The sequence below is a fragment of the Garra rufa genome, chromosome 2 (assembly GCF_049309525.1).
Source record: "Garra rufa chromosome 2, GarRuf1.0, whole genome shotgun sequence".
In the NCBI taxonomy this organism is placed as follows: Eukaryota; Metazoa; Chordata; class Actinopteri; order Cypriniformes; family Cyprinidae; genus Garra; species Garra rufa.
In genome coordinates, this window is record NC_133362.1 from 26326437 (window position 1) to 26344971 (window position 18535).

At 37.3% G+C, this 18535-nt stretch overlaps 1 protein-coding gene across 1 annotated transcript in view; it reads left to right on the forward strand.

The window, feature by feature from the left end:
- The window catches only part of prim2 (DNA primase subunit 2), a 93967-nt gene that overhangs the window by 35689 nt on the left and 39743 nt on the right, over nucleotides 1-18535 (forward strand). Inside the window, exons 9-10 of the mRNA XM_073835044.1 lie at nucleotides 2615-2687; nucleotides 3743-3928. Coding sequence (XP_073691145.1) covers nucleotides 2615-2687; nucleotides 3743-3928 — 259 coding nt within the window. The remainder of the gene's footprint in view (nucleotides 1-2614; nucleotides 2688-3742; nucleotides 3929-18535) is intronic.

The following is an 18535-nucleotide window of genomic DNA, read 5'->3' on the forward strand; positions in this document are numbered from 1 at the left end:
GTTATTAGATGTCAGTGAATTTAGCAGAACAGTCTGTGGCTTTGTGATATGACAGAGCTGGATAACTGATATTTACACTTTTCTATTTGCGCTGAGAGATTTAATGGGAGTAACAACATTATTTAATTTTGACAATATTGGAGACAAAAATAGTACTTACTTTGAAAAATACAACAAAAACAGTTTATTGTGAAATATTTTTACAGTTTACAATACCATTACCAATACCATTTCAGCAGTCATTACTCCAGTCTCCAGTGTCACATGATCCTTCAGAATTCATTTTAATTGGTGTTAATTTTGTTAACGAAAACTATGATGATAAAATGTTCGTCAACAAGCTTTTTTCTCATGACTAAAACAAAAGGATGACAAGACGACAATAAGGTAACTAAACAATAACTGTGACTAAAATAATAAAAAAACCCTTGCTAAAGTCTTTTTATTTTCGTTGAACTTTCTATTAATTTGTGCTTATAGGTAAATGTGCAGTAGCCCTACCTAAAATGGAAAAATTCCTTTTGTCTAAATGTAATTATAAAATTTTACGGAAAAAAAAAAATTTATTGGTTTAACCATTATACAGAATGATGGTTTCATTGACTAAAACTAGAACTTGACTTGACAAAAACAGGACAAAGACTAAATATAGCTAAAACGTACAGTTGACACAGTGTTAATTTTAACACCAAATTTTGATTTAGTCTTTAGACTAAAATGCCATTTAGTTTTAATCATCTGAATTGTTTGTCTAGTTTTAGTCAACTAAATAACTTAATATTTTAGTCAACTGAAATCTAATGGGTTTATTTACAGTGTAATGTATTTATTAAGCATAAAATGACCAAACTCATTGTATAGGTTTGATATTAAGGTTTTATCATGATAGACACCGATTTAACTGCTGTGACATGCAGCTTGACTTTATATTAAAATTCAATTAAACCACTTCTAATAAAGAAACAAGAACAAGTTCTTCTTTTCAATGAAACACCAATGGTTATATAAGCTAATTATGCATTCTTTATAACAACTTGTTTACCACATTCTTCATTCTTTCAAGCAGACAAATGTCTTATATATAAATAAATTTATATAAATAAATTTAGTTTAGTCTTTATTAGGGCTACTAGAGTGATTTCCGTCACGAGCAGAGAGCGATTTTCTGTCTTTCTTTTGTTGCTTGATTAACATCAATGCCACAGACAATAGCAACTAGATTAGGCTGCTGTTCCTTTAAAACCATATGCATTGATGCAATGTACCAACACAACTGTTTACGTTCACCTAAGATGTAACTGAGTGTGTTTATGTGAATACTCATCAAAAAGGACAATTCAGTATTTCTCAGTTCGTGAGACACGATAGAGTACTTGCGCGCTATGTGAGAGGTGCTGCTTTGGTGTCTGCTCTCGAAAAACAGACTGAATTGAGTTCTCTTTTGCATAGTCAAATTTATCTGCTCTTCTCTTATTCCAAGATATTGACGCTTTTGAATGTTTTATGAAACATGCAGCAAATGTATGCGTCCTCCTAACCATGCAGCATTGATTGATTTTGAATGAATCTCTTTTCAAATCATCCACCCCTAGCATTTTCATCTTGTTTTCGTTTGTTGATGAAAATGTCAATAGATTTTCGTCATGGTTTTTGTCATTCAAAACTAGTTTTTGTTTCCTCAGTCTCGTTTTGGTCGGTGAAAATTATGACACTTATGTGTCAACGAAATTAACACTGATTTGACACAGGACTAAGGCTAATTTAAAAGACTAACACCATGTCTACACCAGACGCGAGCGGCGTGGCATAACAAAATACTATAAAACTTATTTTATTATAATCAGTGATGTGTCTACACTGTTGTAAGTTTAAGACCAAAACTGAAGTTAAAAAATGGCTGACTAAGTTAACACTAATTCAAAATGCTCAAAAATTACTTAGTCCATTTTATTATAATTACTTACATTTTTGGATGGATGGAAAGTTCACTTATGAAAAATGGAATGCATCCTTGCTGAATAAAAGTATAAAAATAAATTTGAGCAGTAGTGCTCAAAGCAGTTGTGTTCCATTTTTAATCTGTCTCCATTTCCGAAAATATCTTTTGCAGCATTCTTGCACAGTCTCTGCTTTAGGCCACATCCATTTCTTTTTATAGTTTATAGTTTTATACATAACATTTCATCAGCCAACATCATTCTAAATGAATATGTCTTGTTTGTCCAAAATATCCAAAATATGTGTTAGGAATACAATAATCTAGTACTTTGTGTGCCACTGTATATTATGAAAGTGAGACCAGGACACATCATCTTTGAGGAAAATGTACAATCAGTTAATTACATTTAGCTTCAGTGCGCTAATATTCAGTCTAAAATTGTCAATATTCAATATTTCTGTGAAAAGTGTTGCATTGCTAAGAAGCTGTCAGGTCTGCGTCTTGCAGAATCTATTGTTTTTAAGGTATGCGCTCCACTTGCAGTGTTTTGTTCCTCCACCAGAAAACAGGAATGCATTTGAATAACATGCCTGTTAGTCAGTGTTGTAGTCTGACCTTGTGATTCCTTCACTGTGATTAACTCTCATCATTTGTTCCCTTATTCTTTTGTTTTAGCCATGCCTATGTGGGTCAGGACTACAGCATTCAGAAGAACATCGGGAAAATTTCTCTTGAGCAGATTGATCCAGTAAGTAACAACTAAATTTATTGACAGACCTGCATTAATTCTATAAAATTCTTTATATATGCAAAGCAATATTTATAAAATTATTGGTAACACTTTGTAAAAAGGTTCCATTAGTTAACACAATGCATTTATTACAGTATCTTTACTAATGTTGGTTAATTAGTATACAGTCGTTCATTTTTTTAGTTCATGGTAATTCACATTAACTAATGTTAACAAGCACAACTGCTGATTTTAATACTGCATTAGTAAATGTTGAATTTGACTAAAGAATTAAATAAAAAAATAGCTAAGATTAATAAATGCTGTAGAAGTATTGTTCATTCTTAGTTCATGTTAACTAAAGTAGTTAACTAATAAAGTGTGGAAAATTATTAAAAAAAAAATACAAATTTGTGCTGCATAGGGCTTATTGAGAATTTTTTTAATGTATTCAGTCTCAGGAGCCTGTACTTCACAATACTTGTGCGCATTTAAAAATTTTCCTTTCCCTGAATTCCCTGAAGTTACTAGGACATTGAACATGTCCTACTTTGGTGTTGGAGTGGATGTGCACAGATGTTTCTAGGGAAGAAAGCAGTCTGTGGAAAGATCTTCTTTCCCTCTGTGTGTGTGTGTGTGTGTGTGTGTGTGTCATCTCAGGGCCAGTTGCTGTTCCAATTAAGTGGCTCATCAGCACATGCAAATTTTGTCCTTCACTTTCTGCTTTTATTTGAACATTACTGGATGCATGGAAATCTCTTGTAATTAAAGCCTTTGCATTTAAACCAAGGCTTTTTTTAACACGATGCCTCTGTTTTGAATCCTCTTATCAGTATTTCACCACGGTGTAACCAGGTGCGATAAAGCTATTCCATGTAAATGTGAGCTTTTGTCCTAATCACATATAATTGCACATTTAAAGTCAAATATTTCTTAATTGGCTGTGATTGTGTCACAGTTGTTTATAGTGAACCTTTAGTCTCTGAGTTTATTTTAGAAAACTGATATCTGTCTGCATTTATAAATCAAGCCATTTTCAATAACCACTCTTCTCTTTTCTTTGCTTCCACCAGCTCTCGGGCAAGTCTTTTCCCCTGTGTATGAGGCATCTCCACAAGGCACTGAGAGAGAACCACCACCTGCGGCACGGTGGGCGCATGCAGTACGGCCTCTTCCTCAAGGGCATTGGTCTTACTCTGGAACAGGCCATGCAGTTCTGGAGGTCAGAGTTTGTCAAAGGGAAAGTCGACGCAGACAAGGTAACTTTTCATCTTCAGCTTGTACTCCCTCACATTGTCCTGGTTTTCCACAAGTTTTTGTCCCCAGATGGTTACTTTAGTATATTTTTGCGTTTGTAACATTTCCTTGATGTTCTACTTTTTATTGCTGATGTCATTCTCTTTCTTCACCCCTCAATAACTCTCGAGAGACACCCAAATGAGCGAGAGAAGACATTAGAAGGCCAAGTTATTCAGCGCTCTTATTTTGATGCTGGAGATAATTTGCCTCCCTTCTATCGTGTCCTTAATTACAATTCTAGAGGATACACGTAAGATCTTATTTTTTGTGCATGGTACATTAAACAAGAAAATTACACTCCCAATCTTAGACCTATGTTTCCCTCCTCCCCGCACTCCGCAAATGAATGCTTATTCCCAACTGATGCTCAATCAAGGAGAAACAAATGAATTTCACATCCTTACCTGAGAATGGCCGTCCTGACGGGCACGCTTTTGAAGTAATCATCAGTCTCACGAGAGCTCAGTACCAGCTCAGAAATCACTTAATACGTGATGAATTTCTCTCTGGCTGCTCCAGCTGTTCTGGAACTCCCAGTTTTATGTTTTCCTTTTTCTTTTGAGAGTGTAGCTGCTTAGTTATTGCCACTTTTTTAGGGATGCACTAACATTCATTTCTTAGCTAATAACAACCAATAAAAAACAGTTAACTTTCAGGGGCTATCAGTTCAACTCATTAACTTAGTTAATTAGTTATGAAAAAATAACGCAATTAAAATATTTTAACGCAGTTAACGCACTGGCCTCGCCCCCAGACCTGTACATCATCTTATATTTCATGTAGTTGACTGTTGACAAATATGATGCAGGGCAACAACTCCATAAATGCAGTTATGACCTAAAATTCTAGATGTTGGTGCAAAAAATGCCCCTGTATGTGTTTTGTCTCATATTTGTTTATCACATATCACACAATATCACACGGACAGTAAGAGCAATTTTTTCCCTGATCTGTCACAAGCTTAAATGTGATTTTATACAATAGTTCAGTAAATAAGAAGCTGATATTGTGTTATATTTTAAACACAATATTATGTGATTTTTGCAGAGAACATATTACCTTTGAAATCATAACAGAATTGTTGCGCGTCTCAGAGCAACACAGCGGTTTTTAGTTTCATAATTTACTCACCTTAATGTCATTTCAATAAATTGTATGTTGAATTGAAAATGAACATCACACATGATGATGCACTGGAATAAAACAACAGATTCCTATTAGGGCTTCCACATGGACCACGAACATTCGCACACCGAAAAAGCAAAAATTTTTCTTTTAACAGCCAGTCCGACAAATTTTTTCAGTTTCGCAAAGCAAAAACATGACCGTCCAATAAGATTTGAGCACCACCAGAGTGGAAAATATTATTACTCATCTTTTATTTACATTTGGACAAAAAGTGTCATGTCCAAAATTATTCATACCCTTCTTAATAATCAATAGAAAAGCCTTTATTGGCTATTACAGCAATCAAACGCTTCCTATAATTGCTGACCAGTTTTTGCATGTCCACTGGTATTTTTGCCCATTCATCTTTAGCGATGAGCTCTTTCAGGTTGGAGGGTCTCCTTGCCATCACCCTGATCTTTGGCCCCCTCCACAGATTCAAGTGGATTTAAGTCAGGACTCTGGCTGGCCACTGCAAAATGGTAATGTTTTTATCTGCCAACCATTTCTTCACCACTTTTGCTGTGTGTTTTGGGTCGTTGTCGTGCTGATATGTCCACTGGTGCCCAAGGACAAGTTTCTCTGCAAACTGTCTGATGTTGTTGTTGAGAATTTTGATGTATTGCTCCTTTTTTTTCATGGTGCCGTTTACTGTGATTAGGGTCCCTGGTCCACCGGCTGAAAAACACCCCCAAAACATTAGGTTCCCTCCTCCATGTTTGACAGTGGGGATGGTGTTCTTAGGGTTTAAGGCTTCTCCTTTTTACGCCAAATAAAGGCTACGTCATTGTGGCCAAACAATTCAAATTTTGTTTCATCTGACCATAAAACAGAAAAGCAGAAGTCTTCTTCTTTGTCCAGATGAGCATTTGCAAAGGCCAAGCAGGCTTTTGTGTGCCTTATCTGGAGAAGTGGTTCCTCCTTGGTCTGTCTCCGTGGAACCCAGTGGTGTGCAGTGTCCGTTGGACTGTCTGCCTTGATGTTGCCACCAGCAGAGCTCAGATTCATCAGGATGGCCTTGGTGGTGATCCTTGGATTCTTTATTACCTCTCTCACTATCCTTCTGGCCAGCACAGGTGTCACTTTTGGCTTCCGACCACGTCCTCTACGATTTTTCACAGTGCGGAACGTCTTGTATTTTTTAATAATACTTTGCACTGTAGCCACTGGAACTTCAAAACATTTAGATATGGTCTTAAAGCCCTTTCCTGACTTGACTGTATATATGTCTGCCTATTTTAGAATCAAAATCAACTGCACATCACAATCAGAAGTTATTACAAACACTCTATGACGGTTTAAAGTGGGTTTTAAGCAAATACATTAATTATATACATTTTCAAATGTGGCATGATGCTAATTTACTTCTATTTATATTTTAAGATGTTTTCTTGTAAGCATTATAGATAGTTTGTGTTTCTCCCATAGAACCAAACTTTATTTATCTTAAGTTAATGCTTTATATTGAGCAGCGGACAATGTTAAATCCATATACAAGATACATATCTGAGGAAAAATGCATTGTTGGTGCAGGCATTAATTAGCAGAAGGCAAACAATCGGTTCACACTCTGTGTGAAAGCACCATTCGTCGACGAATTGCCTTACGTTTTCACTTTATAATCTTTTACGAGTATTTCACGGTCAAATTTAATCGAAACATTATGTAATTAGATTTAAAAGTTGAATCGAGTGACAGCCCTAATAACTGGTTATTAAACTATTAACATGACATAAAATAGGTGTTGATTAAAAGTTTTGAATATGGACTTATTGATGAACTCAGCCTAAATGAGTTATCAGTCAAATCTTTACAGGTTCACCATGGGTCCATGTTCTGTATGGACATATGGTAATTTTATTTTATTTGTGGGTCAGGTTTTCCTATTTGCTACATGCTTACATTTAAATTTACAATTTGATACAATACACTTATTGTCTACATACATGTTTTTATATTGTACTTCAATTTAAAATATACCTGCATGTAATTACATCTGTAATTAATATATGTAACTTCATTTATAGTTACGCTGTTGACCCATCGATTACACCTTAACCCACCTTTAAACCTACCTATACCACCAAACCTGTCCATAACTTTACCCGTAGCCCACTTCAATGGCAGCAAAAGTCTTTTGCAATACAGTATGGGCACAATAAGTATTTATTTTTTGATGTAAGTACATGATAATTAAGGCCACCTAATATAAAGTTGGACCTATTTGTGTCTCAGAAAGCCTTAAATTTAAATCCATTTGATATTTTGGTACTTTCTTTTTTTACATATTGATTCTAATCCGTGAATAAGGAATATCTTTTCCTCTTATCGAGCTGATGTAATGCTAACCATTGAGAATTTGTGCCTAAATATTTCCTTCATTTTTTTCCTTCCTAAAGCTTTACAGGATTTATTAGACTGTATTTGTGTCAGCAGCTGAGATATCAAATGCGTAATTGATCTACTTTTGTGCCTAAGTGTGTGACTGTCCAAGAAATTTAAAATGACGGAGCGTTGCTAAGCGCTGGCATATTTTTTGTGTCAATGGCAGAACTTCAAGGGAAATCTCCTGAAACTCTCTGCCTGTTTGGATGCTTTGGAAAGATGTAAAGTATTCATGACTGGTGCAGGACAGCATTTTGTTATAATGTGATTTATACAAATCATACTATAAATCATCTATACTGTTAGCAGTTAATATTCTGTTAATTTCTGGTTTGAGGCAACATGATTCAATTGTACCACCACAGTGTATGCAAACAAATACCTTGAAATGTTCTGATGAATGCATTATTCATGGGGAGGTACACCGTGAGTGAAGGACAGCACAGCATGTACTAGCTGTACTCGAAGTAACAATACGGTACTAGCAATAACATGGTAGTTTTTGATTTGTCTACACTTGAGGTGAATATCAGCATTTGAAGTAATCTAAAATGAATAAGCCACACAATGGATCTGTCGATTTCTGCATTCACATGGGCACGGATGAATGGCGGGCAATATTCTGTGACTTTATTGTAAAGCAAAACAAGTGAAAAATTTGGGTCATTTTCTACAGAGCGGTGATTTTTGTATTTTGGAGGAAATAAGATGTCAGTTTACTTCGAAAAAGCAATAAAAGAAGATCGAGAGGACAGACAAGAAGGGAAATGGGAAATGTATTACCAAGCACTTCTGCAAAGCAAAGTGGAAAATAACCACAAATAGCTGGAATTTAATAATCTAGACTGACATTCTTAAATGGTAAGATTATGTTCAACAAATGATGGTGACATTTGGCATTTATAGAAAATGACTTATTTTTTTAAGTGTTCATATCATCACCAAAGAAAATCTTTAGAAAGTAGCAGGAATAAGTTTGATCTTAATAAAAGTGCCAGTCCACTTTTTAACAGCCTTTGTTCTGAAAGTGTTTCCCCATAGGGATTACAAGACATTGCAAAACTGTTTCGGCTCAAATTGCTTGTAGATGTTCTCTGATTAGGATTTTGAATAGAATCATGGGTAGTTGTGTTTTTTTTTTTACCTGAATTTTGCTGTTTAAGGGTTAGTTTGTCCAAAAATGAAAATTTCATCGTTAATTAATCGCCCTCATGTCGTTCCAAACACAAATTAAGATATTTTTGGTAGTCTGAGAGCTTTCTGACCCTGCATAGACAGCAACGCAACACAAAAACTGACACAGCAGAGAATAAATTGTTGAATAAAGTTATTTTCAGGGTTCAAACAAGGTGTTTAAAGTGCTTGAAGTACTTGAATTAGATGTTTTCAAATTTAAGGCCTAGAAAACTCTTGAAAACAGCAATATTTCTAAAGAGGTACTTGAAAAGTGCTTGAATTGTTAGATATCAGATGATGATATCTGTTTTTTCCACACAAAATTCAACATTTAAAAAAAACATGATTTTTTTCCCTCTTATTTAAGTTAATGTTGTAAAACTAGCGAGGCAAGCCAGTAGTAGAACTGACAGTTTCGTGTAAACATGGCTGAAGATGCGAAAAGAGGAAAAGATATACCGAATCAATTGAGTGAGTCATTTACGCTGAACCCCTACGATTCAGTCAAACTTGTGACTTCAATTATTCGTATCAAGATTCGCTAGCAAAAACCAAATCAAATTAAAAGAGCTTTTCATTTTCGAATATTGAAACCACTTTTAATTTTAAAAAGCATGTATAGTGGGTGAAATGGAGCTTTTCGAAACTCAGAATTAGTTAAAACAATGCGTCGCAAAAATGATTCACTGTTTCGAAGCACTTCAGTTAGATTGCATATCGTGAATCATTTGATTCAGATCAGGACTTCAAATCGCATATCACAAATCATTTGATTTACATCAGGACTTCAGGGAGGTTTGTGAAACATTTGACTTAGATCGGATTTCGGTGTGTGTAGTGTCAGTTGTGTTGCTGTCTATACAGGGTCAGAAAGCTCTCATATTTCATCAAAAATACCTTCATTTGTGTTCTGAAGATGAACAAAGGTCTTACGGGTTTGGGACAACATGGAGGTCAGTAATTAATGACAGAATTTTTCAGTGAACTATCTGTTTAAACATGATTATTTAAAAAGTTGAAATAATGTAAACTGATGGCTTCAACAAAAGCATATGCCACTGATCGATAACCTCAGAGATAAGTCTTTAAGTTAATGTTAAAAATCAATTCCCTTCTGGAGAGAATGATCATGGTTTTTGATTCTGAAACCCTACTCTTGCACTCTGTTGCATATATATACTGTGAAAATTCATTAGACACACTTTTTTTTTCACTGCCCTCTACACACCCCCTTTTGGTCCTATTCAAGTATGTAGATAAAGTCAGCGGACACATGCCACCCTACATGTAAAGACCAGTGCCCCTGTGCAAAGCAATTACATTTTCTTGTGATATAATGCCCTGGAGCTGTGTATTCAAGCGCTATCCCTGTTCTTGCTGCTTCGCTTCCACACTTGCCTCTACAGCAGTAGCTTAAAATAGGACTCGCAGGACAAGAATGGTTAGCAGTGGCCGGCCTTCAGAAAATCAAAATCCAGGCCAATTTGGTTATATTAGAAATGCTGCGGCACAAGACCATCTGAAACTTCTGTGCACAGTCGAGCGGAAAAAATCTAATATTCATATCCTGTGTGCCCTGTTCTTTGTTTTTGTCCTTGCTCTTAACATGTTCCCCGCAGCAAAATTCAAGTACAGATATAGTGAGCATGGAAATGAATGAGTAAATTTGGATGGGCATGCCAAAGTAGTTTAACCCTGTAATGGACCGGCCATCCATCCAGGGTGTTTCCCTGCCTGCGGCCTGAGTTGATGGGATAGGATCCAGCATCTCTGTGTCCCTACACAGAAGTTGTTTGAAAAATTAATGAACATATAGAAGTAATTTGAATCTATATTATCTAACATTTACAATACCGCAGTCAAGTTTGGGGTCAGGATATTTTATTTTAAAAAGCTTGGTGAGAATAAGACTTCTTTAAAAAAAAAAGAAGTTTTAATTTGTTTTAAATCAGTATACACAATATATTGTTACCATATTGTCTATATATATAGATATTTTAATTGCATTTCTACTGTTTCTACATTTTAGATTTGCCTTGTCATGTAACGCTTAATTAAAGTGTTCAATAACACTGTTCAATAGGGCTGGGTTTTGACACAGATTTGACAATTTGATTCTGACTCGCAAGCTTGCGATTCGATTTCCGGTTCGATATTGATTATTTTGAATATATATATCAGGTACAGTACATGCCTAATGTTTTCAAGGAAAAACAATTCTCTCAACTAATGCTGTCACCCAATATGTTTTTTTTTCTGAGGTAAATGTGATGTTACGTGACATTGTTTACAAGCTGTTATATTGACGTATTTGTGGTTGAAACACAGATTGAGACAGGATATGTATTCTTTCTTTTAGCATATCTGTGGATGTTCATTTGATTTAGGTCAGAACTGCGGAGCAGTTGATGATTCGCGATCATTATTTGAATTGGGATTTCAGCACGGATCGCGGATAATTTGATTTAAATCGCAACTTTGGAGCGGGTTTGCAAATCTTTTGCATCAGATCGGAACTGTGCGGATTGTGGATTTTTTTATTAAGCAGTGGAAAACATCAAACCATTAAGGAAGTACAGTTATAAAACCAAAACAAAGAAAAAATCAAGAAAGTATATACAAATACAAATCCCTTAAGAACTAAAACTAAAAAAGTTAAAAGTGAGATCTCTGATTGAAGTGCTTAAAATCAAAAAAGTAGTGCTCAAAGTCCTTGAAAGTCCTGGAATTTCATTTTACAGTATCTGTACGAACCCTGTATTTATGTTTTCTTTGCGCACAGTATTCTCGTAGCTGTTTATTCATGCTTATTTTGTGCTGGCTCTACAGCAATCTGTCACTCCACATTAGACGGAGCCAAAAAGGCATTTATTGTTTGAATATTGTCATAAAATGGACAGTTTGTTTCATATCAAAAGTAACAGCACAAAGCTTATTGCGATTTATTGGATGGGACGTGCACTACAATGATCAGGTCATTAACTGAAAATCGGCTAGACTAATCAATTATTGGGATTTAAAAATCAATATTGTTTGGTGAAAATGAGAATCGATTAAAATTAAGATATCAACTTTTTTTTTTTTTTCACCAGCCCTACCAAATAAATATTATTTTTGTCTGCCGTATATTGTAATTTTGTGATGCTTAAATTTCAATTGATTTTTTTTATGTGTGTTTTAGTCGATTTTTATTATGACACATTGTTTTAGAATTTTATCATTACAGTATTACTGTAATTTCTATGACCGTAATGGTGCAAATCTTTTTAGAAACATTCCTTGTGTTAGTAAAAACCTCTTCCAAAAGTTGAAGCAGTTCTCTTAAGCGCCCAGCATTTGCCTTGCTGCACTCCCAGCACCGAACATGCTTGAGTTCAAAGAGGTGCTTTTGCTTTGACTACTGCTAAGCCACTTTCACAGACTCAAAAGCAGTCAGAGGGTGTCCATTTACAAATATTCCTTCTCTTAGCCGCCAACCATTCCTCTGGAAGAAGTCAGGAGGTGAACAAAATAAATAAATAAAAGAACACATCCAGACAAACACATTCTCTGGTGGTCACGCACCGCCACTCGCAAAAGTGCCCCATTTCCAGGGTGGCTGCGTCCCCCTCAGTCTGCCCTCTCAGGTGGAACTCAGTCCACCCACTCACAGCGAACACAGCCTTCCTTACAAACCAGCGGATGGTGGAGTCGGTGGGATGCAGGTCGCAGCTATGTGAGTGATGTATGCGAGGTGTCAAGGATATCAGACGGCACAAAGCCCCCATTAGCATTCCACTTTCACTGGCAAATAAACAACCGTGCTAACATCTCAGTCTGGACCGCTTGTTTTGATTCGGTAGTGGGTGTGGGTGGCCGCAGATAATATCCTGAGGAATAATTTATGCGTTTCTTTATGAAGGAATTGGTTCAGTGTTGTTTCGTCTTTCACAGCTTTCTGTTCCTTTCTGCTTTGGCATGCATGACGGGATACCGCCACTTAGCACCTAATGTTCAGATACGCTTCTTGTTAACGATAGCTGTGCATTATACATGCAGTTCAGCTTTTATGCACCCTGATGAGTAAAAAAGCACTCAGCTGTTTTGATAAAATCCACTTCTTTTTTTGCCTCATTTTTTGCTCCTTTTGTCCAAGGTTATTCATCTGCAGTAAGTTGTGTTGCTCTATAGTTGACAGTGAAGCAACAGCAATAATCCTAATAAATAATGATGATGATAATTATAGTACAAGCAACTGCGTGTTCACCTGACAGCGTTCTGTATGCAGCACCCAAATGGTTTACATGCAAAATATTGTCACGAGTCATTGATTTTTGGATGAATAAATTACTGTTTACCCCGAGGCTGATCCGTCTGATTGCTGCGTGAAGCGTGGGACCCTGATGGCACCTGCTACATATCCGTGGCATGGACTTTGTTTGGTGTCTGATTCATGCAGAGGGCCAGGAACGGCTGAGGGCAGCAGCTATGGCCTTCTATGCTCCTCTCTGGCTAAATGGTTGCTGTTAACACTCATTTTGATTGAGTGAGCACAATGTAAGGTGTGCCGGGGTGACGCTCATTACACTCTCACATACCACTCCGCTCTCCACTATCGAGGGAGAATTCTTGAGCATGAGAGATTCTATTGTTCAGCCATAAGGGAGAGTCTGGATGCTTTAATTTGGCTTTACTGGTTTATAATGTGTGTATATAAACCAGATTTTTCATATTTAATGTCTCTTCACCACAACACAGATGTGTAGCATAAAAATTCAGGACGGTTTTCGTTTTCTCGCTTTTAAACGATTCTCATTTTTATGAAACAATGTCAGTTCTTAATTCCCAAGAATCTATTCGTCTATTAGGGTTGAAAATCTTTCGGTATCTCACAATTTGATTCTTATAGATTCATGAGGTCACAGTTTGATTAAAATTTGATTTTTAATCACGATTCTCGATTTTTCATCTTATTTTTTGTGGACACTGGACTTTAAACACCAGTATTTTGATACAAAAACACACCAGTGTAGTCCTGACTCAAGAAATTAGTGTTTCCTATTAACTCCCTAATAAATCAATGTTCTACACTTCCCTCCTGTCTAACAAATCGCATTAAGTTTTGCTTACTTTTGATATGAAACACAGTCTTAGATTTCAAATTCTGATCGTTTTATTACAGTATAAAAAAAATAATGTTGAGTGACGGAGAAGCAGCAGCGTGAAGCTCACATGACCTTATCATCTCCTCACTTTAATACCAGATCCAACATGAAAGAAACATGAATGAACATCTGATGGTTTGTTAAAAGAAAAAGTACAACTTACCAAAATCTGTATCCTGTGTCATGCAATCGCTCAGTGTTTCAACCGCAGAAAGATGTCAGCATAACAGCTAATAAACAATGTTGTGTAATGCCACATTTACCTCAGAAAAATAATATTCGGTGACCATAAACGCATTAGTCGGCTAGAAAAATGCACCATAACATATTCATTATATTTAGGGCCCGAGCACCGATGGTGTGAGGACCCTATTGAATCTGCTCCGTTTATTATTAGGGCCCGAGCACCGATGGTGTGAGGACCCTATTGGATCTGCTCCGTTTCTTATTATTATTCTTCTTCTCCGGAATGAATCGCATTTTTGAGGCCCTAAACATACCCGAAAACTCATGAAACTTTGCACACACATCAAACCTGGCGAAAATGTACGTCTGATATGGGTTTCAGAGATGGGTGTGGCAAAATGGCTCGATAGCGCCACCTTTACACGTTCCGCGGTGTGCGCTTTCAGCTGTGATTCACATACATGCACGAAAATCGGTACACACATGTAACTCACCAATACCTACAAAAAAGCCTCTTGGGATAACATCCGAAACCCAACAGGAAGTCAGTTATTATTAATTTTCTCAGCAAAATTTGTGTCATTTTTGCCATTTTCAGGCGTCATACATGAACGAACTCCTCCTAGAGATTTATACGGATCAACGGCAAATTTGGTGAGTCTAATCTAAAGCCCTTTGTGACGTTAAATTGCGAAGATCTAGAGTTTTCATCGGAGGGCGTGTCTGTGGCGGCCTGGCAAATTTCGATGTTTCGCCATGAAAAAGGAAGTTGCTATAACTCAGGCATAAAATGTCCGATCTGCCCCAAACTTCACATGTGTGATAACACTCCTGACCTGATGACATCTACATGCCCATATTCAGTTATAGTCATAGCGCCACCTGCAGGCAACAGGAAGTGACATGCTGTACTCTACAACCAACTCCTCCTAGAGATTTATACAGATCAACACAAAAATCGGTCAGTCTAATATAAAGGCTTTAGTGATGTTAAATTGTGAAGATCTTGAGTTTTCGTTGAAGGGCGTGTCCGTGGCGGCCTGACAAATTTCGACGTCTCGCCATGGATATAAAACTTGTTATAACTCAGCCATAAAATGTCCGATTTGCCTCAAACTTCACATGTTCGATAAGAGTCCTGGCCTGAACCAATCTGAAGGCCAATATTCTATTATAATCACAGCGCCACCTGTTGGCAACAGGAAATGACTTGTATCAAACTCCTCCTAGAGATTTAATGATATCAACATTATATTTGGTCAGTCTGATCTAGAGGCCTTAAAGATGTTAAATTGCGAAGATCTTGAGTTTTCGTTAAAGGGCGTGTCTGTGGCTGCATGACAAAGTTTGATGTTTCGCCATGGACATAGAAGTTGTTATAACTCAGCCATAAAATGTCCGATCTGCCTCAAACTTCACAGGTTTGGTGAGAGTCCTGGCCTGAAGACATCTAAAGACCAATATTCAGATATTATCATAGCGCCACCTGTTGGCAGCAGGATATATCATATCTTTCACTAACTCAAACATACCAAGGTCAATCTGCACCAAACTTCATATGTTTGATGAAAGTGGTGGCCTGAACACATCTACATGTCAATAATCAGTTATAGGCATAGCGCCACCAGCTGGCAGCAGGAAATTTGGCACATTTAAGTGACTTTGACATATTTCTCCTATTTTTACTGTATTAAAAGCATTCTACCCACCATTTGCTGTGTTCCTAAAGCCACCGGTCGGCGGTGAGCCCATGTGCGAGGGCCCGTTCATCGCTGCTTGCAGCTTTAATTATTATTATTATTATTATTATTATTCTTATCCGGAATGAATCGCATTTTTGAGGGCCTAAACATACCCGAAAACTAACGAAACTTTGCACACACATCAGACCTGGCGAAAATGGACGTCTGATATGGGTTGCAGAAGTGGGTGTGGCAAAATGGCTCAATAGCGCCACCTTTACACGTTCCGCGGTGTGCGCATTCAGCTGTGATTATCGTACATGCACAAATATCGGTACACACATGTAACACACCAATACCTACAAAAAAGCCTCTTGAGATAAAATCCGAAACCCAACAGGAAGTCGGTTATTATTAATTTTCTCAGCAAAATTTGTGTCATTTTTGCCATTTTCAGGTGTCATACTTGAACGAACTCCTCCTAGAGATTTATTCCGATCAACACCAAATTTGGTGAGTCTAATCTAAAGCCCTTTGTGACGTTAAATTGTGAAGATCTAGAGTTTTCATAGGAGGGCGTGTCCGTGGCGGCCTCGCAAATTTCGATGTTTCGCCATGAAAAAGGAAGTTGCTATAACTTAGGCATAAAATGTCCGATCTGTCCCAAACTTCACATGTGTGATAACACTCCTGACCTGAAGACATCTACATGCCCATATTCAGTTATAGTCATAGCGCCACCTGCAGGCAACAGGAAGTGTCATGCTGTACTCTACAACAAACTCCTCCTAGAGATTTATACAGATCAACTCCAAAATCGGTCAGTCTAATATAAAGGCCTTAGCGATGTTAAATTGTAAAGATCTTGAGTTTTCGGTAAAGGGCGTGTCCGTGGCGGCCTGACAAATTTCGAGGTCTCGCCATGGATATAAAACTTGTTATAATTCAGCCATAAAATGTCTGATTTGCCTCAAACTTCACATATTCGATAAGAGTCCTGGCCTGAACACATCTCAAGGCCAACATTCTATTATAATCACAGCGCCACCTGTTGGCAACAGGAAATGACTTGTATCAAACTCCTCTTAGAGATTTAATGATATTAGCATTATATTTGGTCATTCTGATCTAGAGGCCTTAAAGATGTTAAATTGCGAAGATCTTGAGTTTTCGTTAAAGGGCGTGTCTGTGGCGGCCTGACAAAGTTTGATGTTTCGCCATGGACATAGAAGTTGTTATAACTCAGCCATAAAATGTCCGATCTGCCTCAAACTTCACAGGTTTGGTAAGAGTCCTGGCCTGAAGACACCTAAAGGCCAAAATTCAGATATTATCATAGCGCCACCTGTTGGCAGCAGGATATATCATATCTTTCACTAACTCAAACATACCAAGGTCAATCTGCACCAAACTTCATATGTTTGATGAAAGTGGTGGCCTGAACACATCTACATGCCAATAATCAGTTATATGCATAGCGCCACCAGCTGGCAGCAAGATATTTGGCACATTTAAGTGACTTTGACATATTTCTCCTATTTTTACTGTATTAAAAGCATACTACCCACCATTTGCTGTTTTCCTAAAGCCACCGGTCAGCGGTGAGCCCGGGTGCGAGGGCCCGTTCATCGCTGCTTGCAGCTTTAATTTTTACTGTTCTTCAGTTTTCAGTTCATGTTTGAATAAATTTGTCAGGTTTGATGACAGCCACCATTTAAATGTTTATATTTTAAAAAAACAAATTGGAGTAAATGTATAATTATGTAATTAGGGCCCGAGCACCGATGGTGTGAGGACCCTATTGAATCTGCTCCGTTTATTATTATTATTATTAGGGCCCGAGCCCAAAAGGGCGAAGGCCCTATTGTTCTTCTAAGGATTCTTATTTTTTTTTTTTTTTTTATTTTTTGTTAACCTTCCGGGCACTTAAGGGGGTCTTAACATACTCAAAAACTCTTGAAAATTTGCACACATGTCGGAATCTGCGGCCATCAGGACGTCACAGAGGCTGGTACCGGGGCGTGGCAAGGGGACTCTACAGCGCCCCCTGGAATTTTGAGGGCCATATAGCACACATACTTGAACGTACACATATGAAACTCGGTACACATATAGAACTCATTGAGCTGAACAACTTTTGTACTCTATGTCATTTTCTCAACGCAACAGGAAGTGAGATATTTAGGGCTGTGTAAAAAGCGCATGCTCTGGAATTTAACGTACTCCTCCCAGGATTTCCATACGATTGTCACCAAACTCGGTCAGCATGATCTCAAGACATTGGGGACGCTAAATTGCGAGGGGATTTTTGATATCTCGAACGGTTTGGCCGTGGCAAGGCGACAAAGTTATGGCGAGAAATGAGAAACAGGAAGTGTCTAATAACTGTTGCACACATTGCCGGATTCTGATGAAACTTCACCAGATTGTTCGTTGTATGATGCCGATTCCATAAATGTGACTATTATGAGTCAAAGTTATAGCGCCACCAACTGGCAGCAGGAAGCGTGTCATTTTCAAAATGCTTTGAAATCAGCCTCTTAATTTTACTTGATTTTCTTTAAACTTCATCAAAATCATGTCAAAACACGGCCGATAAGAATATGTAAAGGGGTCGATGATAAATCAAATACTGTTGCCATGGCAACGTGTCAAACTTTAAAATTAGATTCCTGTCTTTTCGAGGCAGATAAAATGCTAAGAATTTCATGAAACTCAACACACACATCAATATTAATGATAGTTAGACACTGGCAAAAGGTCATAAATGGGCGTGGAGCAGGCACTCTATAGCGCCATCTTTTGACAAAAGTTGGGGGGTTAGTTT